Source organism: Cervus elaphus, chromosome 2 (genome assembly GCF_910594005.1).
Source record: "Cervus elaphus chromosome 2, mCerEla1.1, whole genome shotgun sequence".
Classification (NCBI taxonomy): domain Eukaryota; kingdom Metazoa; phylum Chordata; class Mammalia; order Artiodactyla; family Cervidae; genus Cervus; species Cervus elaphus.
In genome coordinates, this window is record NC_057816.1 from 9,939,371 (window position 1) to 9,967,232 (window position 27,862).

The 27,862-nt window shown below is 48.3% G+C and overlaps 2 protein-coding genes across 3 annotated transcripts in view; one reads left to right on the forward strand and one right to left on the reverse strand.

The window, feature by feature from the left end:
- AHNAK (AHNAK nucleoprotein) overlaps positions 1 to 11,861 on the forward strand; it is a 95,157-nt gene extending 83,296 nt beyond the window's left edge. For both annotated transcript variants that reach the window (XR_006334847.1, XM_043871802.1), the window contains one exon: positions 11,545 to 11,861. Coding sequence is in view for 1 of the 2 variants with exons in the window: in XM_043871802.1 (XP_043727737.1) it covers positions 11,545 to 11,552 (8 nt within the window). In the remaining variant the exon portion in view is untranslated. The remainder of the gene's footprint in view (positions 1 to 11,544) is intronic.
- Positions 11,862 to 21,803: 9,942 nt separating this feature from the next.
- SCGB1A1 (secretoglobin family 1A member 1) lies at positions 21,804 to 25,308 on the reverse strand. The gene is made up of 3 exons (XM_043919582.1): positions 25,151 to 25,308; positions 22,824 to 23,011; positions 21,804 to 21,953 (listed from the first exon to the last, which is right to left on the reverse strand). The coding sequence occupies exons 1-3, from the start codon at positions 25,203 to 25,205 to the stop codon at positions 21,921 to 21,923; spliced, it is 276 nt and encodes a 91-aa protein (XP_043775517.1). The 5' UTR covers positions 25,206 to 25,308; the 3' UTR covers positions 21,804 to 21,920.
- Between the last annotated feature and the right edge of the window lie 2,554 nt (positions 25,309 to 27,862).

Consider the following 27,862-nt stretch of genomic DNA (forward strand, 5'->3'; position numbering starts at 1 on the left):
TAGTTTTCAAAACTGAAGAACAGTTAATTTGCAGTATTGTGTAAGTTTCAGGTATGTAGCACAGAGATTCAGAATATATATATATATATATTTATTCTTTTTCAGATTCTTTTCCCTTATAGGTTATTACATCATATTATGTAGAGTTCCCTGAATTATGCAGTAGGTCCTTGTTGCTTATCTCTTTTATACACAGTAGTGTGTATATGTTAATCCCAGCTTCCTAATTTATCCCTCCCCCCACCCCCTTTCCCTTTTGATAGCCATAAGTTTGTTTCTGTGTCTGTGAGTAAGAGGGATTATTTTTCTCATGGTTAACATGGTCAGTAGCAGGTCTCTGGTGAATGTCACCGAGGTCCTCTTGACCTTCCCTCTGCTTCAGGAATCACATTCTCACACAGCTAAGTTCAAAGACAGGAAACAGAGCCGCCTGGGCAGAGCAGGAAACAGCAGTCTTGTCCTCCTGTCTCCCTCTTATTTGTGGGGGTGGGTGGTGGTGAGGGGTTGTCCCCAGAAGACCCCAGCTGATCTCCACCTATGTCCCACTGGTCAGAAAGGACCCATGTTGCTGTTGGACTGGAAGCTGAAATAAAAGAATCTCCTTCCTGTGTTTGAACCGAGTTGGGATTCTGCCAGCTAAGGAGAAGGGAAATGGCTTTGAATAGGCAACGAGCAGTGCTTGCCCCAAGCACCTCTTGCAAGGAAGAATCTTTTCTGTTGGGTTCATTGCCGAAAGGAAGTCAAATGGAATGGGTGTTGAGGAGTGGCTGTGAGCTTCAATGCTTCTAGACTTTTTGTGACTCTTGAGAGGCAGTTCCCATTGAGTAGCCAGGCTGGGTTGAACATGGCAGGGGCCTTAGGAATCCCGGGGGGAAGTTCAGGAGATGAAAGTGGGCTGCCAGGAATTTTGGAGTTCAAGGTAAGAGGAGAGATAGGACCTCTCTGGGCACAGGAGGCAGACACAGGAGGCCTGAATTTTCATTCGAGGCATACTTGAAGGTGTGTACAAGCAGACCAGAAGAAGCCAGCAGGAGAGAGAGGGTAAGGATTTTGAAGCAAGATTGCTGTTGATTCCTGTGCCCTGAAAGAAACCTGGGGGTGAGATCAGCGCACAAGAGGTGCTGGCTATTACTGGAACACAGGGGAGGTTTTTCTGAAAAGACTCAGATGCCTTCTGAGGCTGGAGGTGTGCAGGATAATGAAGATCCCCGGGGAGATGAAGTTTCCTTATTTCCCTTGATATGACCACGGGTTCATTTAGAAATTGAATCCGTAACCTTGATTTTTACATCAACCTTTGTCATAACATTTGTCATAACATATAATGGACTCTCGAGAGATCTCCTTGGGCTGGCAGGGAGATCATGCCAGTCAATCCTAAAGGAAATCAAACCTGAATATCCATTGGAAAGACTGATGCTGAAACTCCAATACTTTGGCCACTTCATGTGAAGAGTTGACTCATTGGAAAAGACCCTGATGCTGGGAAAGATTAAAGGCAAAAGGAGAAGGGAGCCGGAGAGGATGAGATGGTTAGATAACATCGCCGACTCAGACGAGATCGGGCGCGTTCAGGGTGGTATGGCCGTAGACAACATCGCCGACTCAATGGACTTGGAATTTGAGCAAACTCCAGGAGATAGTGAAGGACAGAGGAGCCTGGAGTCCACAGAGTTGCAGAGTCAGACCTGACTTAGCAACTGAAAAAACAACAAAATACCAGACTCTAAAGAAACAGATCACACTTGTGTGATTGTACACTGGAGAGTCCAAGAACAAAGCCTATGCTCAGATTTTCTCGTTCAAATGGACGCAGCAGCCCAGGACATGGTCAGAGGCATGGCTACGACATACTACGGTCCCGAGGGCAGAGGTCACTGCACACACAGTGTGGGGCTGTCAGGTCCTGAAGCCAGTGGCCAGCAGGACAGTGAGAGCCCCAGGCTGGACAGAGAGGACATGGGATCCAGGTCCAGGCCCATCATGGACAAGCTGGGCTTCGCTGGCACCTTCCAAGCCTGACATCATGTGCAGGACTGTGGGTCATGGCGCCCGGCTCCTCCCTCCGCTGCCCACAGTTAGAAAACTTGCTGGCTCCACACAGGGGTTAAGGGAATGCCTCCCTGCCCCCTCCCCGCCCCTCTCTGGGGAGTTGTGACCCTGCTCAGTAGCCCCTGGAATAGAAGAGCGTTTTTCTTCCCCATTAGCCCTGGTCCGTCACTCCTGGCATCTTTCCCCTTTGTTTGGGGGAAGGGTGGCACAGCGCCCAGCTCGTAGGACTGGAAGCCAAACCTTTCTCCTCTGTTTATTCCGATCGTAGCTATGGCTGCAGCAGAAAGCAAACAGCAGTTTGACTAGAGGCTTGAGCTCAGTATTCCACAACACGGAGGCTCGTGTCTGCTTACGTAGGCGGCATATAACACAACATTATGTTAAAATGAATATTAGCCCCAACAGGAAAAAAAAATGCATTTTTAAGGAAAAGTTCTTAGCAGGAGTGTGCAGATGCGGGGTTGGTAAGATTGACACTTCCCCATAAACTCCTTCATGTCCATCCCCAGCCCGTGCTGTCTCGGGGGTGTGGGTTCCGAAGGGGACACCTCTGTCCAGGGGTCACCCTCCTTATCCAGCACCTGGGGTAGGACTTTGGGCTCCATGCACATCTCACAGAGTTGCTGGGAGAGGCTGACGTTGGTGAGAAGTGAGGAGCAGGATGGTGTGATCCCGTCAAAGCTGCCACATTGGATCGGTCCTGCCCCGTTGGCTGGGTTGCCTGGACCCCACTCCATCACCTCTAAGATGGGACTCATGATAATTTCTCCCCCACAGGGTGGCTATGGGGAGAGTCAATGAGATTATTATACCTGGGAAGTGCTTAGAAGGGTGCCCAGAGGGAATCAGTCACTCAATCAACAAACAGCGTGCCTGTAGTTTGTTCCTGTCATGCCCTGTGGGAAGGAAGCTCCAGACGTGCCCTTGAGGAGCCACCAGCATCTCGCTGGAGAAGGAAAATGGACACTGTGGGCATTAGTAGAGAACAGCGAGGCCTGGGGGACCGGCCCTTCCCGTGGAGTAGATGTTCCGGAGGGCAAGCAGCTGCTGGGTGGGGTGCGCTGTCAGCCAGCCCTGCTGCTGAATCTCCTGGCAGCCGAGGCAGGGAGAGAGGAGAATCTGGTATTCATTGTACGGTTGTTTCTAATTTCCTTCTGCTTTCGAGATCCTCTTCTGTGAGAGAACAATGCCCTGAGAGGCTCAGGCTTCCTCGGCTGGGCACCCGCCCAGCTCTGGGGGAGGTGGCGCCCAGGAGCCAGCCAGACACTTGCAGGCCAATGACATCTGATTCCCATCTTCTGAGAAATCTCTGGGGACGGTGGGGTTTGGTGGCTGGTTCAAATCCCCTCCTGTCATTTGTCATTATATCCCTGGGGCTTGGAGGGAGTCCTCCCAATCTCATTTATGAGTGTTCTCTGAAAACGTTCCCTATGTGCCCAGGAAGGACAGTCCTTCATGTCCCACCAGGAAGGCAGGACCATCAGAGGTTGGGTAAGCAGAGTGGGCTGTCGGACCCACGGGACTCCCTGTAGGCTCTCGAGACGGGAGCCAGGAGGCTGCTCCGTGCCACCGAGTCCCCAGGAAGAGGGGGGAGAGGGCAGGGTCCTTGGGCACGTCGTCCAGCTCACAGAACAGTGCTGGAGAGAGACCCTCAGCGGAGGACCCCGGGGCTGGCATGTCCCCGGCCTCAGAAGTCCAGCTTGGGGCAGAAGGCCCAGGACCGTGTCCAAAGAAAATGGGGTGGGGTTTCCTCATTCCTTTCTGTCGTCACACTTGGCCTCTTACTTGTGGATTTGAGTATATTTATCAGCCTTGCTGGGTTACTCTTTCATCACCAGAAAACAGAGAATTCTAAAATAGTGACCCACATGTGGAAAGGGGCAGAGACGGCAGAGAGCTGTTTGACTCCCATCTTCCGGGCTGTTGAGAAAGAGGCTCTGAGGATGGCAGGTGGGAATAAGAGGAGTGAGGGGACAATCCAGGTCCTCCAGGGGCTCCAGCCGGGGTCAGCTGTTCTCAAGATGAGACGAGACCAGAGCAGTCTTGCCCACACGTAAGTCACTCCGGTGCTATCATCAGAATTTCTGTCACATTCACATGCCATCATTTGCTATTTGTTTGATAGCTGTCTTTAAGTAGGTTTATTTTAAAAACCTTACATTTAGGGCTTCCCAGGTGGCACAGTGGTAAAGAATCCGCCTGCCAATGCAGGAGACCCAAGAGATGAGGGGTTCGATCCCTGGGTGGGGAAGATCCCCTGCAGAAGGAAATGGCAACCCACGCCCATATTCTTGCCTAGAGAATCCCGTGGACAGAGGAGCCTGGTGGGCTACCATCCATGGCGTCACAAAAGAGTCGGACACCACTGAACACAGCATACATAACTGGTGGTCCGCTGGTTAAGAATCTGCCTTGCAATGCAAGGGACACTGGTTTGATCCCTGGTCCGGGAAGATCCCACATGCCGTGAGCAACTAAGCTGGGGACGCCACGGCTCTGAGCCTGTGCTCCAGAGCTGGCGCTCAGCAACAAGAGAAGTCATGGTAATGAGACGCCCGCAAGCAGCAGCAAAGACAGAGAGCAGCCGTGAAGTAAATAAATTAAGAAAATAAATTTAAAAATGTACATTTAATTACAAAAAAAAAGACTTTATATCGCTGCCATCAATGAAACCTGGAAGTTTTTTAGTAAGCCCTGAAACAAATTCATAACTGCGAAAGTAAAAATGTTCATCGTGTACCACTGAAATCCTGAGCACCACCCAGGGCTTTGTGTAGGTTCTTGGCGTAAGCTTTTTTTAAAAAGATTATTTATTTAAATTTACATTTGATTTACTATTTATTTATTTTGGCCATGACACTCATCTTTTGGGATCTCAGTTCCCCATCCAGGGCTTTAATCTGGGCCCTCAGTAGTGAAAGTGCAGAATCCTAACCACCAGACCAACAGGGAACTCCTTTTAATTTATTTTTATTTAAAAAAACTTAAGCTGAAGTATCATTGATTTACAATATTGTGTTAGTTTCTGGGGTACAGCAAACTGTGTGATCAGTTATACATATATATATATTCTTTTTCATATTCTTTTCCATTATGGTTTATTATATGATACTGAGTATAGTTCCAGTGCTATATAGTAAGACTTTGTTGTTTAACTATATTATATATGGTAGTTTGTATTTGCTAATCCCAGACTCCTAACTTATTCCTCCCCCACCCCCTGCCTGCTTTGGTAACCGTAAATTTGTCTTTTTCCTATGCTTGTGAGTCTGTTTCTATTTTGTAAATAAGTTCACTTCTATCACATTAAAAGTTCCACATATAAGTGATATCCTATGATATTTGTCTTTCTCTGAACTTCACTTCGTATGATAATAATCTCTAGGTCCATCCATGTTGCACAAATGGCATTATCGCATTCTTTTTTATGGCCGAGCAGTATTCCATTGTATATCTATTTCTTGGGGTAGGTGTTTACACACCAGAGTGCCTCCACACTTGTCTGAGGGGGTGAGGTTGACATGGATTACAGTAGGAGGGAGGTGATGTGTGTTACCCTGTGACCCCATAAAGATACTCCAGGAGAGCACCCCAATGCTTGACCAAGGTTTCCCTGGGATCTGTATCAGCATCTCCAGCATGGGAGAATGACAGTGTCTCCTTCAGAGGCTGGGGGAGGAGGGGCTGAATTCGTGTTTTCACAGACTGTTTAGAACAGTGTTCAGTGTTAACACCTACCGTGTGACTTGGGAGATTCTGACCGAGGGCTCTCCCAAGCCATCTGCCTGCCTGGAGACAGGCCAGGACTGACACTGTCTCAGGGCACCCTCCTGCTCTCATGGATCTCTTGCTCTGTAACTTCTCCACTGGGACAGGTGTGGTCAGGTGGCCTGACCTTCAGTTCCCTCATAATTATAGGATTAAGCTAAGATTAGTCATATATATATATGACATTGCATTAGTCATCGTGAAACACCCTCACTGAAATTGTGGTCATCTATGTCCACTGGAAGCTCTGGCATGGGCTTCCAGGGACCGGCACTCCTGATCCCATGCTGGGGGGTTGTTGATTCTGGGTCTGCACCTCCATCTGACCAGTACTGGGCTGTTTCTGGAATGGGGCTCGGGGCTAGGAGAGAGAAAGGAGCTGTGGGAAGCAATCTCAGGTTCCCTGGTGAGACTGGAAATTCTGCTTCAGGCCCTGGAATTTTGATTTCCTCTGTGGCCTGGCCCTTGCCTTCCCCTCCCCCAACCCACTCCTTATTCCCTTATTCGTCTCTGATACATCCTCCCCGTCCCCCACTCAGATCCGTTTCCTCATCTGTAAAAGCGGGGGTTGCACTAGATCATATCTGAGGCCCCTGTGAGCTTGAAAATGCTATGATTCACCTCCCAGCCACCCTCTCACTTTTCCCTTGGGTTTCTTGATTGACAGGGAGAAAGGTAGCAAAAAGAGAAACTGGGAGAGCCGCGCATCCTCCAGTGTAGAGACCACCCACCCACCCACCACCACAGGAGTATCTGGTCCAAAGCGAAAACAGGACTGAAGCTGAGAAATGCTGCTTTTAGGGATGGAGAGACAGAAGGGGAGAAATGATTTAAAAGACAAACGTATGACAAATGCCCCCAGTTGATAAATGGCTAGACAAATGATAATGACGGAAATTTCAGGGAGCAAAGGAAATGCATGGGGGAACGGTTTTTAAAGGGGAAGAGAAGGATGTGTTTGCAAGGTGATCACTCTCGGGGGTGTGAGTGTGAGTTGCTGGGCCCACGCTGGGGGACTGCCATCTCCCCCTCTGTGATTCACTCTAAAAGATGCTGCTTCTCTCTTAGGGGCTTCTCCAGTGGAATCTCAGCAGCCCAGCCAGTCAGCAAGGGTGCCTGTTAATGCTGCCAAGGAGCAGGCTGGATGGTCCCGAAACCTAGGCGGTCATTACTGCCTGAGCGTTATCATGTGAGCCCGTCATGCTTCGTTATTTTTTCCTGTGAGAACTTTGCTCCTCATCGAATTAACAATCAATCTCCAACTTGACAGGAAGATACCACGAGATTATTAAATGAAATTAATATAGAGTGTCTTCATGACGGTGGAGGTGGGCAAACATTTCTAAAAGAGGACACCAGAAAGCACAACTTAACCACAGGAAAAAAATAGATAAACTGGATTTTATAAAAATTAAATGCCTCTCTTCATCAAAAGCACTGTTAGAAACATGAAAAGAGGAAAACTCTAATTAGAAAAGATATGTGCACCCCCAATGTTCATAGCAGTCTTATTCATGATTGCCAAGGCGTGGAAGCAACCTAAGTGTCTACTGACAGATGAATGGCTAAAGAAGATGTGGTATATACACACAGTGGAATATTACTCAGCCATAAAAGAGAATGAAATAATGCCATTTGCAGCTTCATGGATGACCTAGAGATTATCAAACTAAGTGAAGTAAGTCAGACAAAGAAATGTAAATATATGTTGTCACTTCTATGTGGAATCTAAAAAAATGATACAAGTGGACTTATTTACCAAATGGAAATAGACTCACGGACACGGAAAACAAACTCGTAGTTATCAAAGGGGAAAGGGAAGGAGGGACAAATGAGAAGCTTGGGATTGACAGATATACATCGCTATGTATCAAATAGATAATCAACAAAGATCTACTGCATAGCACAGGGAACTATACTCAATATTTCATGATAACCTATAATGGAAAAGTATATGAAAAAAAAATCCGAATCACTTTGCTGTACGCCTGAAACTAACATAACACAGTAAATCAACTTCAAGTAAAACATTTTTATTTTATTTTTTATTTTATTTTTTTTCGCCCTGGCCCCGCCCCCGGACCTAAAACATTTTTAAAAGGCAACTTTAAAGACATGAAACGGTAAGTCTCAGTTTTGGAAGAAGATAGCTGCAATACATATATCTGTACATATATCATTTTCGGAGTAAATGAAGAACCACTATCAATCAATAAGAAAAAGGCAAACAACCCCATAAAAACTGAGCAAAAACCTTACAGACACTCACAGAAGAGCATGTACAGATGGCCAAATAAACTATGAAAAGGGGCTCAATGTCATTACTCATCAGGAAAATGCAAATTAAAACCGCAAAGAGATACCGCTACACAGCCACCAGAAATACTAAAATAAGAGTGAACGCCAGGTGCCATTAAAGACACGGAACCGCTGAAACTACCATGCATTGCTGTGGCGGGTACAGAAATAGCATGGCCTCTTCGGAAAACTGGCAGATTCTAGTGGACTTAAAGCTATGCCTACCCTCGAATCCAGTAATTCCACTCACAGGTATATATATCCAGTGTTGGGCTGACCAAAAATTACGTACGGAGTGTTCCAAGGAGCTACTGCCCAATCCCATCAATAGAAGACTGGAGACAGTGATGGTGGTGCAGTCTTACGATGGAGTACCACACACGCAGCCATGACAGATTGCTCACTGTCTGAATCCATTCATCCGAAGTTCAGTTCTTCAGTTCAGTCGCTCAGTTGTGTCCAACTCTTTGTGACTCCATGGACTGTAGCACACCAGGCCTCCCTGTCCATCACCAACTCCCAGAGCTTGCTCAAACTCATGTCCATCGAGTCAGTGATGCCATCCAACCATCTCACCCTCTGTCGTCCCCATCTCCTCTCACCTTCAGTCTTTCCCGGCATCAGGGTCTTTTCCAATGAGTCAGTTCTTTGCATCAAGTGGCCAAAGTAAAGTCTTTTTTAAGTGGAGTTTCAGCTTTAGCATCAGTCCTTCCAATGAATATTCAAGACTGATTTCCTTTAGGACTGACTGGTTGGATCTCCTTGCAGTCCAGGGGACTCTCAAGAGTCTTCTCCAACACCACAGTTCAAAAGCATCAATTCTTTGGCGCTCAACTTTCTTTATAGTCCAACTCCCACATCCATACATGACTATTGGAAAAACCATAGCTTTGGCTCGACATCTGAAGTTCAGGGAGAAGCAAAGAGAAACTGTGATGGGTCTGATGATGGCTGTGTTTGGTGGGTGTATGGAATGAGAAGGTGCAGGAGGGAACTTTGGAGGGAGGCAGAAATCGGCAGACTGGGGTGGTGGGTATATATGTGCATGTAAATGTAGATGATTATCAAGCATATAAAAGTAGATGATTATCAAGTAGATGAATGCATTTTATGTACTTTTTACATGTGATGCTTCACTTTAAAAAAAATGAAAAGGAATGCAGATTCTCATGTTCAAGGGAAGTAATAACAGCAATAATAATGTATTAAACACCTTATATGTGTCAGGAGCTTCGTATAGATTACTTCACTTCATCCACCCAAAGTCCCCTTTGGTTAGGTAACTATGCTCATTTTACAGATGAGGAAACTGAGGCTTAGAGAGGTTCACTAGCTTGTCTGAGACTCCCAGCTGGTAGGTGCAGGGGTCAGGACTTGAACTTCACAATCAGAACTCTTGCTGCTGCCCAGGGATGAAACCCATACCCCCTGCATTAGAATCACGGAATCTTAACTGCTGGACCGCCAGGGAAGTCCTTAGATACCATGTCTTACAGAGAATTCCGGGGCTTTCCAGGTGGCGCTAGTGGTAAAGAACCCATCTGCCAATGCAAGAGACGCGGGTTCCATCCCTGGTTCAAGCAGATCCCCCGGAGAAGGGAATGGCAACCCACTCCAGTATTCTTGCCTGGAGAATCCCATGGACAGAGGAACTGGGAGGGCTCCAGTCCATAGGGTCGCACAGAGCTGGACACGGCTGAAGTGACTTAGGACAGCACAGCACAAGAGAATTCATCATGTATCCTGACATTCCAGGAACTCAAATCCCTGCTTCTTCTTTTAAAAATCCGTTTTATGCATCCTTTCCATGAATTTGTTCCAATCGGAAGAAGAAAGAACTCAGGGTTTCCTACCCTGCCAGTTCACCCTAACCGTTCTGTGTTGTAAATTCTCTGAGAATGAAGTACTGATTATTGGCCCATAGCAATCCATGTTGTGAGCCAAGCTTGGACTCTAGCTGTGCTCCCCTTAAACTGTGAGGCTCTCGGGAAATTTCTCAAAGCCCTTGTTTCCTTGTCTGTACACAAGGAACTGCAGCACTTACCTTGTACTCTCATTGAGAGGGTAAAATGAGGTCGTCCGTAAGACGTGCTCAGCTCACCGTCAGCCCCGTAGCAAGCGCTCAGAAGAGGGTGGTGTAGAAATGTCAGAGTTTTCCCTTTACTGATTCCCTTTTAATAATTCCTTCCAACACTATGATTATTTTTAATTTTTTGGCCGCAATGCACAGCACATGGGATCTTAGTTCTCCCAGCCTGGGATTGAATCTGCACCCCCTACATTAGAAGTATGGAATCTTAACCACTGGATTGCCAGAAGGTTGAAGTCCCTCAACCTTCTTAAAAAGACTTTACTCCTTTAAACCGTTCAACACGTGTTTGGCGGTGGGGGGGTGGGGTGGAATTTATGCGAATGATTTCTTCACAAAGTGGAGATCCTGAGAGAAGGGGGCAGAATCATAGTGCTTCAGTGAGGTTGTTTCCAACCAGATTGATCAGCGAGATGGTATTATTTGTATGGACCTTCAAAAATGAGTAGGATTTACTCCCAGAGAGAGAACCAAGGTCATTCTAAGTTAGGGGAGGGGGGAGGAGGGGGTACGTAGAGGAGGTGGGATTGGGGAACAGTGAGCCCACCGTTTTGGTGAGTGCCTAAGATTTATGTTGAGACAGTGGAAGATGAAGTTGGAAAGGAAGACTGGTCCACCAAGAAGGCTGGACATTTTCTAGAGGAACTGATGTCGTGGAACATTCTTGAACAGGGGAGGTGTAGGGGGAAGGTGGGGTGTGCAGACCCATGTGTGAGGTGAAATCAGCTCAGCCAGGGGGCCAGAGAGGAGAGAAATGTGCGGGTCCAGGTAGGGATGAGTCGGTAAACCTGGGGGGGGGGGCGGGGGGGAGATGGAAGGAGGGTGCAGGTAGATGGCAAAGGGGGAGTGAGGACTCAAGTCTGGGAGCTCCTCTCTGGCTGGCATGTAGGAAGCAGGAAGAAGGTTGGTTTGGAGAGGATGATGAGAGCTTCCTTAATGGCTAAGACCAGAGGTCGCGCATCTTACCCCGCCCCGGTTCCTCACCACCTTCGGCCTGCTGTTGGCACGTTCTCAAGAACACACTGTCCTCTCTGGCCTCAGACTTGCTCGGGGCACCCGAAGGACAGACCCTGCCTTTCTACGGGCTTCCTTTCTACCCCTGCCACATGGGAACCTGCAGAGGGAGACGTGTCAAGACCAAAACAGATTCCACTGCGGAATCGCTTCCAAACTGACCCCTCCCAAAGGCAAGCATTTGTTAGGATGCTCTTCCAAGGGGTGGGGGGAATTTTTTTTTTTTCAGCCTGTGCATGATTAACTAGAAAGCCCTCCTGATTTCATGGAGAGATGCAAACTGTGTTTTGAATAAAAGTCCCTTTGTTATTGTTGTTTCACAGGGCTGTAGCCGAGGCCAGGAAGAAATCCGCCCCCTCCGAAGGCTGTTTTTGTGACGGTTCTTTGGAGCATTGTTCTAAAAATGGGAAATTACATATCGCTGTGCCAAAGGAAACAAACACCTGCAGTTAAAGGAATACCTTCCACGAGGTGGCTTTGAGCGCCCCAGCCAGTTCTAGATGAGGACTGCCGAGTGCCAGTTCTTTCTGGTGCATTTCGTCACTTCCCAGGGGGGCGGGTTTGTAACCAGAGTGGGCTTTGGTGACGGGGCTTAGGTGATGGTTCCTCACTTATTTACTCAATAAACATCTATCGAGCATCTACACTGAGTCAGCCTTTTCACTACCCCCTTCCCTGGCGTTATTAAAATGACCGGGCATGTTGACCACAGGCAGCAGCAACTGACACTATTTTTCAGATTCAGTATCTGACTTCTGCCCCCAAGTGATGAAGACACAGAACATCAACTCCTTCTCTCCTTCCTCTCCTTTCTTTCTCCACCTTTCTTCCCTTCCCCTCTCCCCACTCTCTCTTTCTTCTTTTTGGTTGTTTGTTCAGTCACTCTGTCGTGTCCGACTCTTTGTGACCCCACGGACTGCAGCTCGCCAGACTTCCCTGTTCTTCCCCATCTCCTGGAGTTTCTTTATTAGTCTACACACACACACACAAAATCAATATTTTCAACATGTCATTCAATACATTTCTTTAGGCAAAGAATTTTCCAAGTTTCGGGTCACTGGGGTACAGTCTGAAATTCTTGTCTATGGTGTAGATATCAAAAGATAATTTTTTTTTTTTGGTTATTGGGTTAATATTTAACATCTTCAACTTCAATGCAATTGCAGAATAATCAGGTCTTGAAATTTATCGATCGTGAAGTGAATACATTTCAGATGGGTTTGTGGGTTCAAAGAATCAAATTTCATTGGCTAATCTCATCTTTATGAGAAGCAAGAAAGAAGGAAAGAGTGAGTTCCTGATTTTTGGGAATATGTTGATGACTTTGGTTAGAACTTCCTGCCCACAAAGTGCTTGTCTTCCTCCAACAGGTTGGCCAGTGGGTGATGGCCAATCTTTGGGAGTCAGGGTTACCTCCCTGGCACCATTTGGTCATCAATGTGGTCCCACCTGGAAGAAGAGAGAGGGAATAAAAAGGCTCTCCATTCCTGTAATGTACTTAATCTACAGTCTTAGTTTCCACACTGGTCTTAACTTATCCACTAGAGGAAGAGTCTAGGAGCTGAATTTTGTTTTGCTTTTTTTTTTTACAAAGATGTATTTTTTTTAAAGTTTTATTTATTTATTGTATTGTTTTTTGACTGCATTGGGTCTTGGTTTTGGTGTATGGGCTCCAGAGCTCGTGGGCTCTGTAGTTAAGGCACGTGGGCTTAGCTGTCCTTCGGCATGTGGGATCTTAGTTCTTCGATCGGGGTTCGAACCCAAATCCCCTGCATTGGAAGGTGGATTCTTCACCACTGGACCACCAGGGAAATCCCAGGAGCTGAGCCTTGAAAGAATCTTAAGGTTGCCAGATTTAGCAGATAACAATATTAGGTTAGTTAAAAAATTTGTTTGGGTTTCCCATAAAATCAATGAAAGATGCCTGGTTAAATTTGAATTTTAGATAAAATAATGAGTTAAAAAAATATATACATATATATATATAGCCATGTCCCAGACGTTGCATAGGGCATGGAGGATGGAGCTTGGGTCTTCGGGTGACTTTTTGGAACGGGGAGACTGGAGTCTGGGGAGGTGGGGGTTTGTTGCCTGTTTCAATATTAATGTGGGTGCTGTGTGGTAATGCGGGAAGGGTCACTCGAGGAAGGAAGTCTGCCTGCCGGGGAGGTGGTCTGTCCTGGGCTGGCAGCATTAGGACACGGGCCGTTGGCTCTCCCTTCTGCCCCATCTCCCTGGGTTAGGGGACTGATGAGAAGTGGGTTCTGGTTGTCCTTAGACAGCCCTGCCCAGGTATACCTCGTGGCCCTATAGCCTCAGGACCTGCCTGAGGGACACAGTGTAAGAGTTTCATCTCGAAGGGGCGGCTGTACACTAACCGAGCATCCAGATGGAGAGCATATTGGTGGAGGGACTTCCCTGGAGGTCCAGTGGTTAAGAATCTGCCCCCCAATACAGGGGACACGAGTTCAATCCCTGGTCGGGCAACTAAGATCCCACGTGCTGCGGGGCAACTAGATAGCCCATGCAGTCTATGGGCGTACCACCCTGAACATATGCGATTTTGTCTGGAGATCCCATGCACCACAATTAGAACAGCCTGTGGGCAGTCAAAAAAAAAAGGCATGTTAGCAGGTTCATCAATCAGAGGCTAGTGAACCGAAAGGCATGTCCTCTCCTGCAGATGAGCGTCAGGAAGGTCCGGAGGCGAGCGCAGTTAGAACATTCTTCCACCGCTCTTTCTCTCCATTCAGGACCCCTGTGCCTCCCTCTGGATGCAATCCATTTCCTTCTCTTTGGCCCAGGACACCAGGTTGGGTTTCCATGTCCTACACGACACCCACATTCTAGTCCCACACCCCAGATGACTCTCTCATCACCCTGGTGGAGTGTAGGGTGTGGCTGCATTCTTTTCTCCTAGTTAGAGACGATCTCTGGATTCATTCCCCAGAGATGGCTCACTGCATCTACTGTCTGTGAATGGAGCAGCCTAAGCTGGAGGGCAGCTTATTTCCAAGACTTGTCCACGGCTGTACCCCCAGTTTAGGTGCGGGAAGCAGCAGGATTTGAGTCCAGAGCTCGGGCAGGGCCAGGCTTCTAGTAGGGTCTCCCAGGCTAGCGAGGAGTCTGGACTTTATCCTGTAGGGGACTGTGAGCAGGGAAGGGTTTTCATCAAAAGCACTGAAGATGACTCTTTGATTTTTGGCAACCATGGGAAGTATATTGTGGAAAGGGACGAGATTGAAATCTTAGAGGCCACTTAGGAGGTAGGATAACGGCCTCTCAAAATGGGCATGATCTCATCCCCAGAAGCTGTGAATACATTAGGTTACATGACAAAGGGAAAGGAGGGTGGCAAATGGAATTAAGGTTGCTAATCAGCTGAGATGAAGCGATCACACTGGATTACCCGGCCGGCCCAGAGCAGTCACAAGGGTCCATCCACATAGAAGAGGGAGGCAGAGGAGGAGGCCAGAGGGAGAAGAGGAGGCCAGAGGGAGAGTGGAGGCTGCCCCGCTGACTTTGAAGATGGGAGCAGGGGCCGCGAGCCAAGGAATGAAGGTGACCTCTAGAAACTGAAAAAGGAAGGAAACACACTCTCCCCTGAGAGTCTCCGGAAGGAGTACAGCCTGCCAACACTTTGGTTTTTAGTCTAGTGAAATCATTTTGAATTTCTGACCTCCAGATCTGTAAGATAATACATTTGAGGATTTAAAAAAAAAGCAAAACCATTAAGTTTGTGGTAGTTTATTACAGAGGCCATGGGAAACTAGTTCAGAGGTTATTTGCAATATCCCAGGCCACAGACAGCGAAGGCCTGGCACTGGGATCGGAGTAGAGAGAAGGGGGCACATTCAAGGTAAACTGAGAAAGCGGTAGACTCGAGACCTATGGATGCATAAGGTCAGAGGTCAGGAGATCCTTCTTCTGGGCCCAGTGCCCTGAGGTCGGTCCTCATCTCCTCACTACCCATGAGATGAGGAGAGGGCCCAGGCTCTCTCCTTGAGAGCCCCTGACCGACAGCATCTCCACTCTGTCCTAGGGCTGAAGGAGTATCCACATGTGTCACCAGCGTCGTAAGAGGGAATTCTAAAGGACACTTTGAGCTGAATCCCTCACAGACACTCAGGATGCTTGGGTGCTGCAGACACACAGCTTCAGCTATTTTAGGAGTTAACTAGATTCTTGTCATGGGTTTGGAATCCATTCATTTGCTGGGGGACAAGTCTGAGTTTCAAGGCCCTGGTTGATCCATTCTGATGCTATCAACTGTGCATGCTTAGCTGAATCTATTTTCAGATTTATTTCTGCATATACTAAAGGTTCATAATTTGGGTTTGCTCATGGAAATATGTCGGGTGGCTAACTCCTAATGATTCATCCTCACATTGTTTCCATGTGCCCGCTGGTGTGTTCCGTAAGTGCCTGGGGAGGAACGCTCCCTAATTACACGCTGCAGAAGGCATTGTTTGTGTGGCCCTTTCATCATCAATTGATGTTTTCTTTATCATTTATCTGAAGCCTCTCTGAACAACAACCACCCTATGGTGAATGACTACCCACAAAACCCCTGGCATCTGCAAACAGCATGCTTGCATTAGCCATAAACTAGACATCATTTTATCCATATCATCTTGATAAAGTTGATGAGGGTTGGTTTTGGTTCCTCTTCCTGCCTCATGAATCATTTATAGATTTTCCTGCCAGGCTAACTTCAATCCGCTCACGTGTTGAGGGTGTAAAACTGCAGCTTTCCTACAGATCCATCAGTTTAGGCTCTATATTGACATAGCAAGGGCAAGTCCTTGGATTCTGCAGTGTTGCAATGATTCTGCAATGTTGATTCTGCAATGATGGCCATGTTTAGTAATGACTACTCCTCTTCAGCTTCCTCCAAGAATAAATCTAACTGGGATTTCTCTGGCAGTCCAGTAATTAAGATTCCATACTCCCAATGCTGGGGGCAGAGGTTTGATCCCTGGTCCGGGAACTAAGATCCTTCAAGTTACATGGTGTGGCCGAAAAAATAAATAAATAATAATTGTTCTTTCGGTTGCAGGTTGTGGGAGTAATATATTAAAAAAAAAAAATTCTCCCAGATTCACAGTTTAGTTAGATAACATGATCAAGAAATTGGGTCTTTCCCCTGGGCTCTTCAAAAGAATGCTATGAATGCTAAAAGTAATATAGTGCTAACAATACATTTCTAGCTTTTAACTTTTTTGTCTTTATTGATACAGTTTACAGTTCTTATTAAAAAAAATTTTTTTTACTGTTTTTAATTTAAAAAACCTATTTATTTATTTGGCTGTGAGAGATCTTAGCTGTGGCATGCACGATCTTTAGCTGTGGCTTGTGGGATCTAGTTCCCTGACCAGGGATTGAACCTGGGCCCCCTGCATTTGGAGTGTGGAGTGTTAGCCACTGGATCACCAGGGAAGTCCCATACATATTACATTTTCACTTTACATGGTTTGTGCATAATGCTTCTCAAACGCGGGAAGCTTCTATTCATTACATTGGCCTCCTTGCATTTTATTTTATTTTTTTCCCAATTATTTTTATTAGTTGGAGGCTAATTGCTTTACAATATTGTAGTGGTTTTTGCCATACATTGACATGAATCAGCTGTGGATTTACATGTGTTCCCCATCCTGACCCCCCCCACCTCCCTCCCCAAGGCATCCTTGCATTTTAGAGTTTAGCATATTCATAGTGAAAAAGGCTGATTATATAATTATATATTTATATAACCGGGGGCTGGACACACTTCTCCTCATCTTCCTTCTTCAAATGTAAAAATCCTTCTTAGCTTGAGGTCTGTTCAAAGATAAGCCATGGCCCCAGTGTGGCCGGGCAGAAAAGAAAAAAAAGAACCCCATGACATTCTTTCATTTTTCTAATTTTTTTCTGCTTTCCCGAAACATGAGTCACATAGATATGTGCTCTTTCTGTGGCTGTGATCAGTTCATCTTGCATTCTGCTCTTTTAAAACTGAATGTACATTTCTGTGTGCTGACAGCTCACATTCTTGGGATCGCCTACATTTGCAGCTCCTCTGAGGTGGAGACTCTTCCTGCCATATAATTGGCCTTCCTTTTATCCCCAGATACCTGCTTTATTTGCCCTAGGTAAATATTTCCCTAGTTCTGAATAGGTAATTAAAATTCTGAACCTTTTATGGCCCTGGATCCTTATCTGTTTGAACAATACTCACCTAGGTGGATGGCTCACTGGAGGCCAAGCTATGTGAGTTAAAGATGACCTGGATGCAAAGGAACCAGGGCCTAGGCAGTGGGGGAGAGGGGAGGCAGGAGGCTCGCCACCCCCATGAGGCCCCACCCTCTACCAAGAATCTCTTCTGGAATTGCCAGTCCCCCTGACCCGCTCTGGAATTTTTACAATCACAGGCCCTCTTTTGTGGCAGATAGTGAGGGAGGGGTGGGATGGCTATAGTCTGGGTGTGTGTGTGTGTGTGCGTCTGCATGAGTGTGCACGTAGGTGCATATTTTTTTTGGGGGGTGGACATTTCTCATCAGTGTCATTTCAGTTATTAGCCCAGGAAATTCCTGCCTTTGGGATCCCACTCTTTACTGTAGGGCAGGGATTGGGGGTCTGGCCTTCAATCTGGATTGTGTGAGGAAGAAATAAGAAATTGCAGAAATGCTTGTCAGGGAGTAAGCAATCAATAAAATTAATTATTAGGTTACTTGAGATGTTAAAAAAGGTGGACGGAGGTCAGAGGACCTGCTGCCCTAGCGCCCGGGGCTCCTCTGTACCTTCCGGACCATCTCACGTTCTAGATTCTGCTGGACTTGCCCTCGCAATTGTTCAGGAACGGAATTCCTGCTAATTCCCAAAGAGCTGACACATGCCTGGTAGGGTTCAGCGGGCAGCAACTTTATATGACTGCCCTTGCTTTTCCTCAGAATTCTTATTAAAAAAAAAAACAAAAACACAAACCCTGAAAAATCAAGTTAAAGCAATCACAGATAATACAAAAACAACAACAACAACAAAAAAACCCAAAACACCAGACTACGTTTCCTGTGTCCCGCGGAGTGAGCCGAGCTGTGTGGGTTGCGGGCTCAGAGGCCCCGACCTGACACCTTGGTCGACACTGCCCCCTAGTGGCCATGGAGGCGCCGGCTGCTGAGGGCGCGGAAGGCGCGTCCCCGCGGGACCACGTAGCTTCTTGGAAAAATCCGAACCGAAGAGGTTTCTCTCTGCAACCCTCTCGTTCCGTGCCCTCTGCGGTTGCCCCCTCCATTCCCGCTCCCCCTATGCGCGTCCTCCACTTCAGTATCTGGGGATGGTGTGGCCGGGTCAGGGGCCGATTGCCACGGGACAGCGGGTGTTTGGAGGGTGTTTATATCCACATGGGACCCACGTTTAGGATGAGTTCTAGTCTTTGCCTATTTTGCTCTACGGCGATTTGCTTTTTCTTCTTTTGAGGGGGTGAGCCAGACGGCATGCGGGAATCTTAGTTTCCCGACCAGGAATGGAACTGGTGTCCTCTGCCTTGGAGGCACCAAATCTTTTTTAAAAATAAGTAAATATTTATTTATTTTTATAAATATATTTATTTGGTTGTTCCAGGTCTTAGTGGTGGCACGTGGGGTCTTTGGTCTTTGCCATGGTACGTGGAATCTTTTATTTGTGGCAGGCAAACTTTTAGCTGTGGCATGTGGGGGTCTATCTAGTTCCCTAACCAAGGATGGAACCCAGGCTGCCTGCATTGGGAACTCAGAGTTTTAGCCACTGAACCACCAGGGAAGTCCCTAGGGTGAATTTTTACAGCAACTGTCAATAGCTTCCAGCAGTTCATGCTGTGTGGCCTGTGCTAAGGCCCTGAGATAGGAAGGGGTTTGGCGGCTTGGTTCTTAAAAAACAAAAAGAACTGCAGGCCAGCGGGGCAGACTGCAGAGACGGAGTGAGCAGTGGGAAGGATGGGAGATGAGAAGCAGTGATGGGTGCATTCTGCATTTGCAGTTGGTGAGAAGAGTGTGGGGAAGCTTCAAAGAGCCTTACTTGATTGGAGTGGGGGGAGAGGCCATGGAAGGGAGTTTTCATTTGGTAACTGGCTCTGTCCTTACTGTGGAAAGCGGACTGCAGGGCGCTAGAGTGTGAGCTGGGAGGCAGTTAGGAGCCCTCCTCCCCCAGGTTGTGCGGGTGAGGGAGCGGTGGTGGGGCCCAGGGTGGCTCTGTGGGCAGGCAGGCGGTTCTCAGAGGCGTTTGCAGGTGACTTGCTTGGCTGAACATGACAGTACTGGAGGACGGGTCGGGACTGCCCCTTGGCTTCAGGCCAGAGCAGCTGGGAGGCTAAAGAAGGAATTTACAGAGACTGGAAAGAGAGGAGGGAGGGGGAATCAGATTTCTGCTGGACAAGAGGAGACTGAGAGGTTGGGTGGATGGTAGGATATAAGGGGAAGAGGTCTGGGCTGTTTGCTGGCAGGTGAGAGATAACCTAGAGCTAAGAGTCTTCAGAAGGTTCTGAATTTTCTCCTGGGGTCCAGGGGCAGGGCTCCATGGTGCCTCAGGGAGGGAGCCTGGGCAGCCTCCCCACGATCACCTCTGTGCCCCTGCGTGATCTTCCTTCCTGTCTCCCCTCTGCCTCTGTCTGCCTCTCCCATCCCCTCCAGTCCCTCCTGTCTCTGCTCAGACCTTGAGCCAGGGGATTCCTGGGTTGGCCTGTCCATGCTACTCTTTTTTTTTTTTTTTTTAATATTTATTTGGCTGCATCAGGTCTTAGCTGCTCTGCAGCCTGCGAGATCTTAGTTCCCTGACCAGGGATGGAACCTGCGTCCCCTGCTTTGCAAGGCAGATTCTTAACCACTGGACCACCAGGAAATCCCATGTCCATGCTACTCTTGCTTACATCACTCCCTTTCTCTCTTTTTTTTCCCAAACAAATTTTACCTATGTATTTATTTTTGGCTGTGCTGGATCTTTGTTGCTGCGAGGTTTCGCCTCTAGTTGTGGTGCTTGGATTTCTCATTGCGGCGGCTCCTCTTGTTACGGAGAGTGGGCTCTAGGGCGCGTGGGCTTGGTAGTTGTGGCTTCCGGGCTCTAGCATGGGCTTAGCTACCTTGCGGTATGTGGGATCTTTCACGATCAGGGGTTGAACCTGTGTCTCCTGCATTGACGGGCAGATTCTTTACCACTTAGCCACCAGGGGAGCTCCCTTTCTTTCTTTTATGCTTTCAGCACAGGTTTACCTATCTGTCTGTCTGCTTCTTTGTTGATTTTTGGGGGGTCTGGCGGTCTTCCCTGTCAGGTCCCTGGCTCCCTGAGACCAGAGGCCGCTGTTATCTTCACTCTGCTCTACTTGGGCCCCAGTGCGCTTCTGCACTGAGCAACCGCTTCATGCATATTTGCTGGGTTATGAAATCTGCTCCCGGCTTCCTCAGAGCCCCGAGCATCACCATGAGCACATGGCAAGTGCCAGTAAATATCTGGGAATTGATTTCATGCAAGAATAAAGGGGGTGGCCGATTCTCTTTTTGAGTGGAAGTTGGCTGGATGCAGACTCAAGGAATGGCAGGAGGCGGGTAGGGACCAGTCAGAGAAGGGCTTTGGGGTCAGATAGGAGCACCATCGCCAGTGGGCGGCAGTGGCCAGGTGCTGACCAGCCTGACCCCCTCCCACCCACTCTCCACTAGCCTCCTGGGGACAGAGAGTGACGTGAATGGACGGCTTGACCCATAAGCCTCTGCAGTTTCAGCCTGGACGTAGGATGCCCTCATCAGGATGGCTGATACAGGATCTAGAAAATGCACGAGAGCAGGGTTTTTGCTTGAAAAAATAGTTTGAGAATAATTTCATGTGGCAAATGTGAAGTAAGCAAAACACTTAACTGACCCTCTCTGGGGATGCCCCCCAGATTCTGTCTGTCCCCAAAGTCACCCCCAAGGACCCTGGATCCCTAACCAAGGGATTGAGTCTGTTCCTCCCTCCAGCCTTTGTTTTCTAAGCTTCTTACAGGAATTGGATCCTTCCATAGGTGGGAAGAGACCATCTGTGCTGGGTGTGATTTGTAGACTGTCACAGGGCCGGCCAGCCCCTCAGAGCACCCTACTGCTCTGTCAGAATGCTTCAAAGGTCCACCATTTATCTTTGGGAGATGGAACTCTCTGGAAAGCTCCATGTTTGTTTGCGGCTGTGTCTGGGTAGCATAATCACCTTAAATATTTCTTTTTCAACCCAAGAGCAGGATCCCAAAGGGTTTGGAAGAAACGGAACACTGAATTTCATTACTAAATGGATGGGGGTTGGAAGGTCAGCCTGAGGTCAGCTGCCACCATGTCTAACGTTCCCCCCGCCGACACCCCCACCGCCCCCACCGTTCCCTGTAGGTCAGGTTTGAGCAAGGCCCTGGGAATGTTTCCAGGCTGGCTCTCTGCCCATGGAAGGGAGTATGTGCTAGAAGCTGGTCTGGCCATCTGTGGACTGGAAGTGAGACAAGGTCTGGACCCTTGGGGATGTGTTTCCATGGCCACTGCCTTTCTTTTTGCTCTAATCTTACCCCAGCAGTGGCACACTTTTCATTCTAGCAGGTGAATAAAAAAGGTGGGGACACAGATGAGATGCTTGCTTGGACTTTATTGCAGCAGTCAGGCGGGGCTGGTGGGGATGGAGTGAAAGGGGCATCCGGGGAGTGGCAGGGGCCTTGCAGGTGGAGATCTTCAGCTTCTAAATCCTAAGCACACTCTGGACTTTCTACTATTCTCCCCTAAAACAAACAAACAAAATCCACAATACAATGGTAAATGAAAATGTCAAAGCCAGACCCAGAAACTTTAATGTCACTTAAGAGCTTCAGTATTTGTGGGAGGAGCTAAGCTTGGATTATTTCTCAGAAGCTTCTCTAGTTTTAATTATTTTAATTATTATTATTATTATTTTTTGCCACCCTGACTAGGGATTGAACCCATGCCCCTTCCAGTGGGCGCTGGGAGTCCTAACCACTGGGCTGTCAGGAGGGTCCCTCGGGAGCTTCTTTAAAAAAGATAAGATGGCTGTGCCTGCTTTTCCAGGGACATTTGCACTGTGACTCTCCTCTCTGGATTAGAAAAGTGTTCCCAAAGTAGGGACTTCTCAGGTGGCGTAGTGGTAAAGAATCTGCTTGCCAATGCAGGAGATAGAAAAGATGTGGGTTTGATCCCTGGGTTTGGAAGATGCCCTGGAGAAGGGATAGGCTCCCCACTCCAGTGTTCTTGGGGCTTCCCTGGTGGCTCAGATGGTACAGAATCTGCCTTCAATGTGGGAGACCTGGGTTCGATCCCTGGGTTGGGAAGATCCCCTGGAGGAGGGCATGGCAACCCGCTCCAGTATTCTGGCCTGGAGGGTCCCCACGGACAGAGGAGGCTGGCAGGCTATAGCCCATGGGGTCACAAAGAGTTGGACATGACTGAGCGACTTAGCACAGCACAGCACCAGTATTCTTGCTTGGAAAATTGCATGGGCAGAGGAGCCTGGCAGGCTGCAGTCCATGGGGTTGCAGAGTTGGACACGACTGATTGACTGAGCATGCACAAATGCCCGGAAGTGGGCGGCACTGCAGCCCAGGGACGCGGGCAGCGGGTGTGGAGGAAGCATGTACCATGAGATTTAACACGCTGTCCTTGGTCTTCGGGGAGAGGGTGTCTATCAGCGTCTTCAGCTGTCTTGTTGCCTCTTTCATGTCTTCGTCAGGGTTGAAGGGTTCCAGGGCAGCCTCGTAGCTGGCAGGCGTGCCGATGAGGAGGTTTCCCAAGGCATATAGAAGGCTGGGGCAGACCTCTGTGGATGCTGGAGAATAGAGAGGAGAGAGCCCCTGTATCCAGGCCCGTGTCTAGACTGGCCAGCCCCCTGCCAGGGCCTGGCCCAGATCCACAAGAGCTAGGGACCCTCTCAACCCTGGCCTGGAGGGTGACGCGGCTAGCAGTTGGCTCTTTGGCGCCATGTGGGTGCCTTCTGGGTTGTGACGGGCAAGGTGCTACTGGCTCTTTCTGTTTGATTTCCAGGTGGAGCTCTAAGAATAGAAGCTGCTGATCTGACTTTTTTTTTTTTGGTGTGGTGCGTGGTGGCTGGGGAGAGGCCACAAAGGGTTTTGGCTCCCAGCGGAAACATGCCTCTTACTGATGGTTAGTGATGGTCTGAGACCACGTGACTAAGTCAGGCGCTGGCAGGAAGAGGCACGTGTACCCGCCAAGCACAAGCCCCTGAGCCTGGCCCGGAAGGGACATCCGCTGTGGGCGCCGGGCCTGTGGGCTCATCCACCCACAGACACACCTTTGCGCCTATTCCTAGCCCTGCTGTGTTCCTTTCATCTGAAGGCGTCCCCCTCATGCTCCCTTTTTAGGTCCCTGCCCCCAGGATCATGGGGCTTCCCAGGTAGCTTAGTGGTAAAGAATCTGCCTGCAATGCAGGAGATTGCAGGTTCGATCCTTGGGTCTGGAAGATCCCCTGGAGAAGGAAATGGCAACCCACTCTAGCATTCTTGCTTGGGAAATCCCCTGGACAGAGGCGCCTGGAGGCTACCGTCTATGGGGTTGCAAAGAGTCAGATAACGACTTAGCGACTAAACAACAACAATCCCAGGATCATGGGGAGAATCACCATCCCCAGCTCCCTGTTTGCCCTGACTTCCCATTGAGTCTTAAATCCCTGTCATTGACTTCACCAGCTTGTGTGCGAACTCCCTTTCCAGGACTCCGGGGTTCCACACAAAGTGATCACTCTAAGTCAGACCCTCTTCAGAACTTAGATCCCTGCTTTGCAACTTATTGTGTCATCAGGCAAGTCACTTTATCTTTCCGTAGCTCAGTTTTCTCATCTGAAAAACGGGGGATAATGTCCCCACTTCATAGAGTTGTTGTAAGAATGAAAAGAGATAATATGTGCACAGGATTCAGCACAGGGATGGGCACCGATAAACGTTAGAGCTTATTATTGATATTATTATATGTGCACACACACGGACACACAAACGCATCCCAGGCCCACCACCTACGTATCTCACCCTGTCTTAATGGGCTGTACCTGGCGCTAAGATCTTCTAATCAACGTACATTTCAGTCCAAACGATGTTACTTCCCTTTAAAACAGGCATCTCTGCACCACAGTTGTTGCTGCTGCCTCTTGGTCTCCAACTCCCCCGCCACTCCCCAAGGTCATAAAACTTATCTCTATTTTTCTTAGGGAACTTTGAAAGTGAAGGCGTTGGAATTTGTTTACTTTTTTTTTGTTGTTGTAGAAGGAGTAGAAGAGACAGATATGGAGTAAAAAGCAGCTAAGTATCCCAGTTCCCAAAAGATCGGGGGCTTTGAGGAAGATGGGATCCACACCCCCTACCCCATCTCTCTCCTCTTCATGACAGCTGCAACTCTTCAGAGACTCCTAATCCTTTTTGTAGAGGACAAAAAAAAAATGTTTAGAAATCTCCATTCTGAGTTGGCAGTTTCCCCAAGGGAAGAACCCCTTCTAGAATATTTCTCTCTGTCCCGAATGGGAGACCTTGCTGGGGTTGGGTTTCTTTGGAAGCCATGAGGCTCCTTCCAGCCTCTTTGGCTGCCGGGGTGATGTGTTGACCCCAAACCTGGAGGTCTCTTGGCACCTCGGGGTCGGTCCAGGCCTGGGCTTTGGGGAGCTTGTTAGTTACTCCTGTTCTAGTGGTCACTGCGTCTAGGTGGGATCTTCTCCATCTCTGCACTTCTGAGGTTGTTGGATATGGAACATGGGGTCCTTTACAAGTTTCATCACAGCCTCAGGGCTCTGCCTAAATTCCTAAGATGGGCTTCTTTGCCAGACTTAGCTTCCTGGCTGGAAGTCAGTATTCCCAGGCTCTCTGAGCAGCCACACAGAGGACGTGGACAGCCGCCCCCTCTCCTGGGCAGTGCTGGGAGAGTTGCCGAGGCTGGCTTGAGGTGGAGGGCTCTGGACACTCACCAGGTCTGCAGAAGAGAGTCAGGGTGACCAGGGCGATGGCAATGGTGAGCTTCATGGTGGGCAGGAGGCTGGTGAGGGAGGCTCTGGCCCTGTCTCTGGATCCGGTGGTCTCATGGGTGATGTGCCCACTGGGATACCTTCTTATACTCTCCTGCAGTGGGGAGGGCAGGGCATGGGATCCACTTACGGGATTGGATTGTTTACTTGGGCATCAGCTTGGTGGAAAAAGTAAATACTCTCATTTCTCAAGCCAGTTTCTGTCCCCAGTGAAACAGAGCTCACACAATGGGCCACTTGGGTGAGGAACCGAGTCCAGTGTGGAGGGGGTGAGCGTTCCTGAGTCAGAGGGCTTGGAGAGCTGGCCGCCTTTGCTACTCCCTTCGGACCTGAGCACTGGGCGGTGTAGATGGACAGACAGCAGAGTCCGCCTGATCTCATCACCCCAGGAGAAACTGAGGCCCAAGGCCCCGTACCAGTGGCAATGACAGGACTGAGACTTGGGTTTCCTGATACTCCAGCAGGCTCCACTCCAAGGAAGTGGCTGGACTTCAAGCCTCCAGAGTCATGTGGTCCAGAGTGTCTTGTGGTCAAACTTGGGCGAGACCCTGAACTGAAGCATGTTGACAGATTAAGTTCTCCAGAAACCCAGTGCCCAGGTCAGGTTGGAGGGTGCACTGTGCCAGCCGGGTCTGGAGTCCTGCCTTCCTGATGACAAACCCGCGGGCCCTACAGGCCTCATGGCACTTGACCTCTTCATGGCCTTAACCTCTCACCATTTCCTTCTTGAACTGTTCTCTCTCCTGTGCTCCCACGACTCTCTGATTTCCTGCTTTCCTCCCTGGCCACCCTTGTTCTTTGGATGTTGATTCTTCACTGACCAGGCTTCCGTGTTGGTGGCTCCAGGCTGTGACCGTGGCCCCTTCTGTCACCATGTCAGTGGCGGCCTCCTTTTTCTCCAAAGCCCGTGCCTTAGAACACAGGCCTCCCCCACTCAGAGTCACCTCCTAAATGGCCTTCTGCCTCCTAGCCCTTCCTCCTCAGCCGTTCTGGGAAAGGCCACTAGAATGATCTTTCTAAAGCCTGCTTATCTTATCCTCCTCCTTCTTGAAACCCTTTTAAAGCTGCCTTGGGCAGATGGGATAAAATTCAAGTGTGACTTACGAGGCCCTTTCCCACTGGCCCTTGCTTACCATTTGAATCTCATTCTTCTGCTCTTCTGCGTTGAATTTTTTTTTTCAGAAATAAATTTAATGACAGAACTGTGGACTTTTCAGTTTACTTATCAAACTAATAGAAAATTTAAAAATTTTTTTTTGAAAATTTAATTTTATATAATTTATAAAATCTCCACATCCCTATCCCCCAAATCATTTACTTTTCACTTGAGTTTCTTTTTTAAATTTATTTTTAATTGACTGATGATTGCTTTACAGTATTGCAGCCTGTGAACTCTTAGTTGCTGCATGAGGGATCTAGTTCCCTAACCAGGGATAGAACTCAGGTCCCCTGTATTGAGAGTGCAGAGTCTTAGTCACTGGATCACCAGGGAAGTCCCTGATTTCCTTTCTGAAGAGATGTCGCTGACTACTGCCCTGAGGGGAAGGGATGGGGTGGTGGGGCAGCTTGGCAAAAGGGATGGTGGGTTTGGACCCGCTGATGGCAGTGGGGTGAGGATGTGAGAGACACAGGGACGGGCTTGATGCTGGATAGATGAAGGAGGACGGGAGAGGGAAGCATCAGGGTGAGCCTGGCTGGTTTCTGCCTGGGGCACCGAGCACCTGGAGACTGCCTCCTGATCTAGAGGAGACTCGGGAGGAAGAGGATGCGGGAGGGGATCAGGGTGAAGCCTTCTCGAACCTGCGGTGCCGACGGCGGTCCCTCTCGCTCTCCGCCTCTGCAGCTCTCTCTTTTGTGCCCACTACCCAGCGCTTTAACTTTGCTGCTCTTTACTTGTTCTAACCTCGTACAGAATGTTTGCTAAACAAGAATCTGTGTGGCATGAATCGCTGAATGAGTCCTTGTCGGTTTGTGAGAGGTGAAGGCTCAGAGGTGCCTTAATACTGTTACAAGCACAGGTTCTGAAGTAGCCGCCATGGGGACTCGTGGAGTGAGTTACTGTGTAGTTGAAAGATCAGGAGAGAAAGGTTTTCTGAACTGATCATGAAATGATCTCTGAGGCAGGCTGCAAAGGGGAAAAACAATTAAAGAGTCAAACAGAAACCAAAATCAAGGCAGAACAGAGTGAAAAACAGAATATCAGAGCAAAACAATTCACATAGGTCATTGCTTGTATATGCAGAGGACGTCTGTGGAAGTGGGTGGTGCTGGCTGTTTCCACAAAGTGGATGAGGGAACCCAGAGAATGAGACTTTATTTTAAAGCACTTTGGTGTCCTTTGAATCTGGAATTACATAAAGATATTATTAATACAAGACAATTGTTAAAAAAGGGAAGACTAGGTCTGACCATTGCTACAATGTGGACGAACCTTGAGGACGTGGTGCTAAGTGAAATAAGACAATTACAGAAAGATACGTACTATGAGTCCACTTATACAAGGTACGGAGAACAGTCAGATAGGCAGAGACAGAAAGAAGAATGCTGGGTGCTAGGGGCTCGGGGAGGGGGAGTTAGAGCTAATTTTGTTTGATGGGGCTAGAGTCTCAGTTTGGGATGATGAACTGGAGGTGGACGGGGTAATGAATACACAAC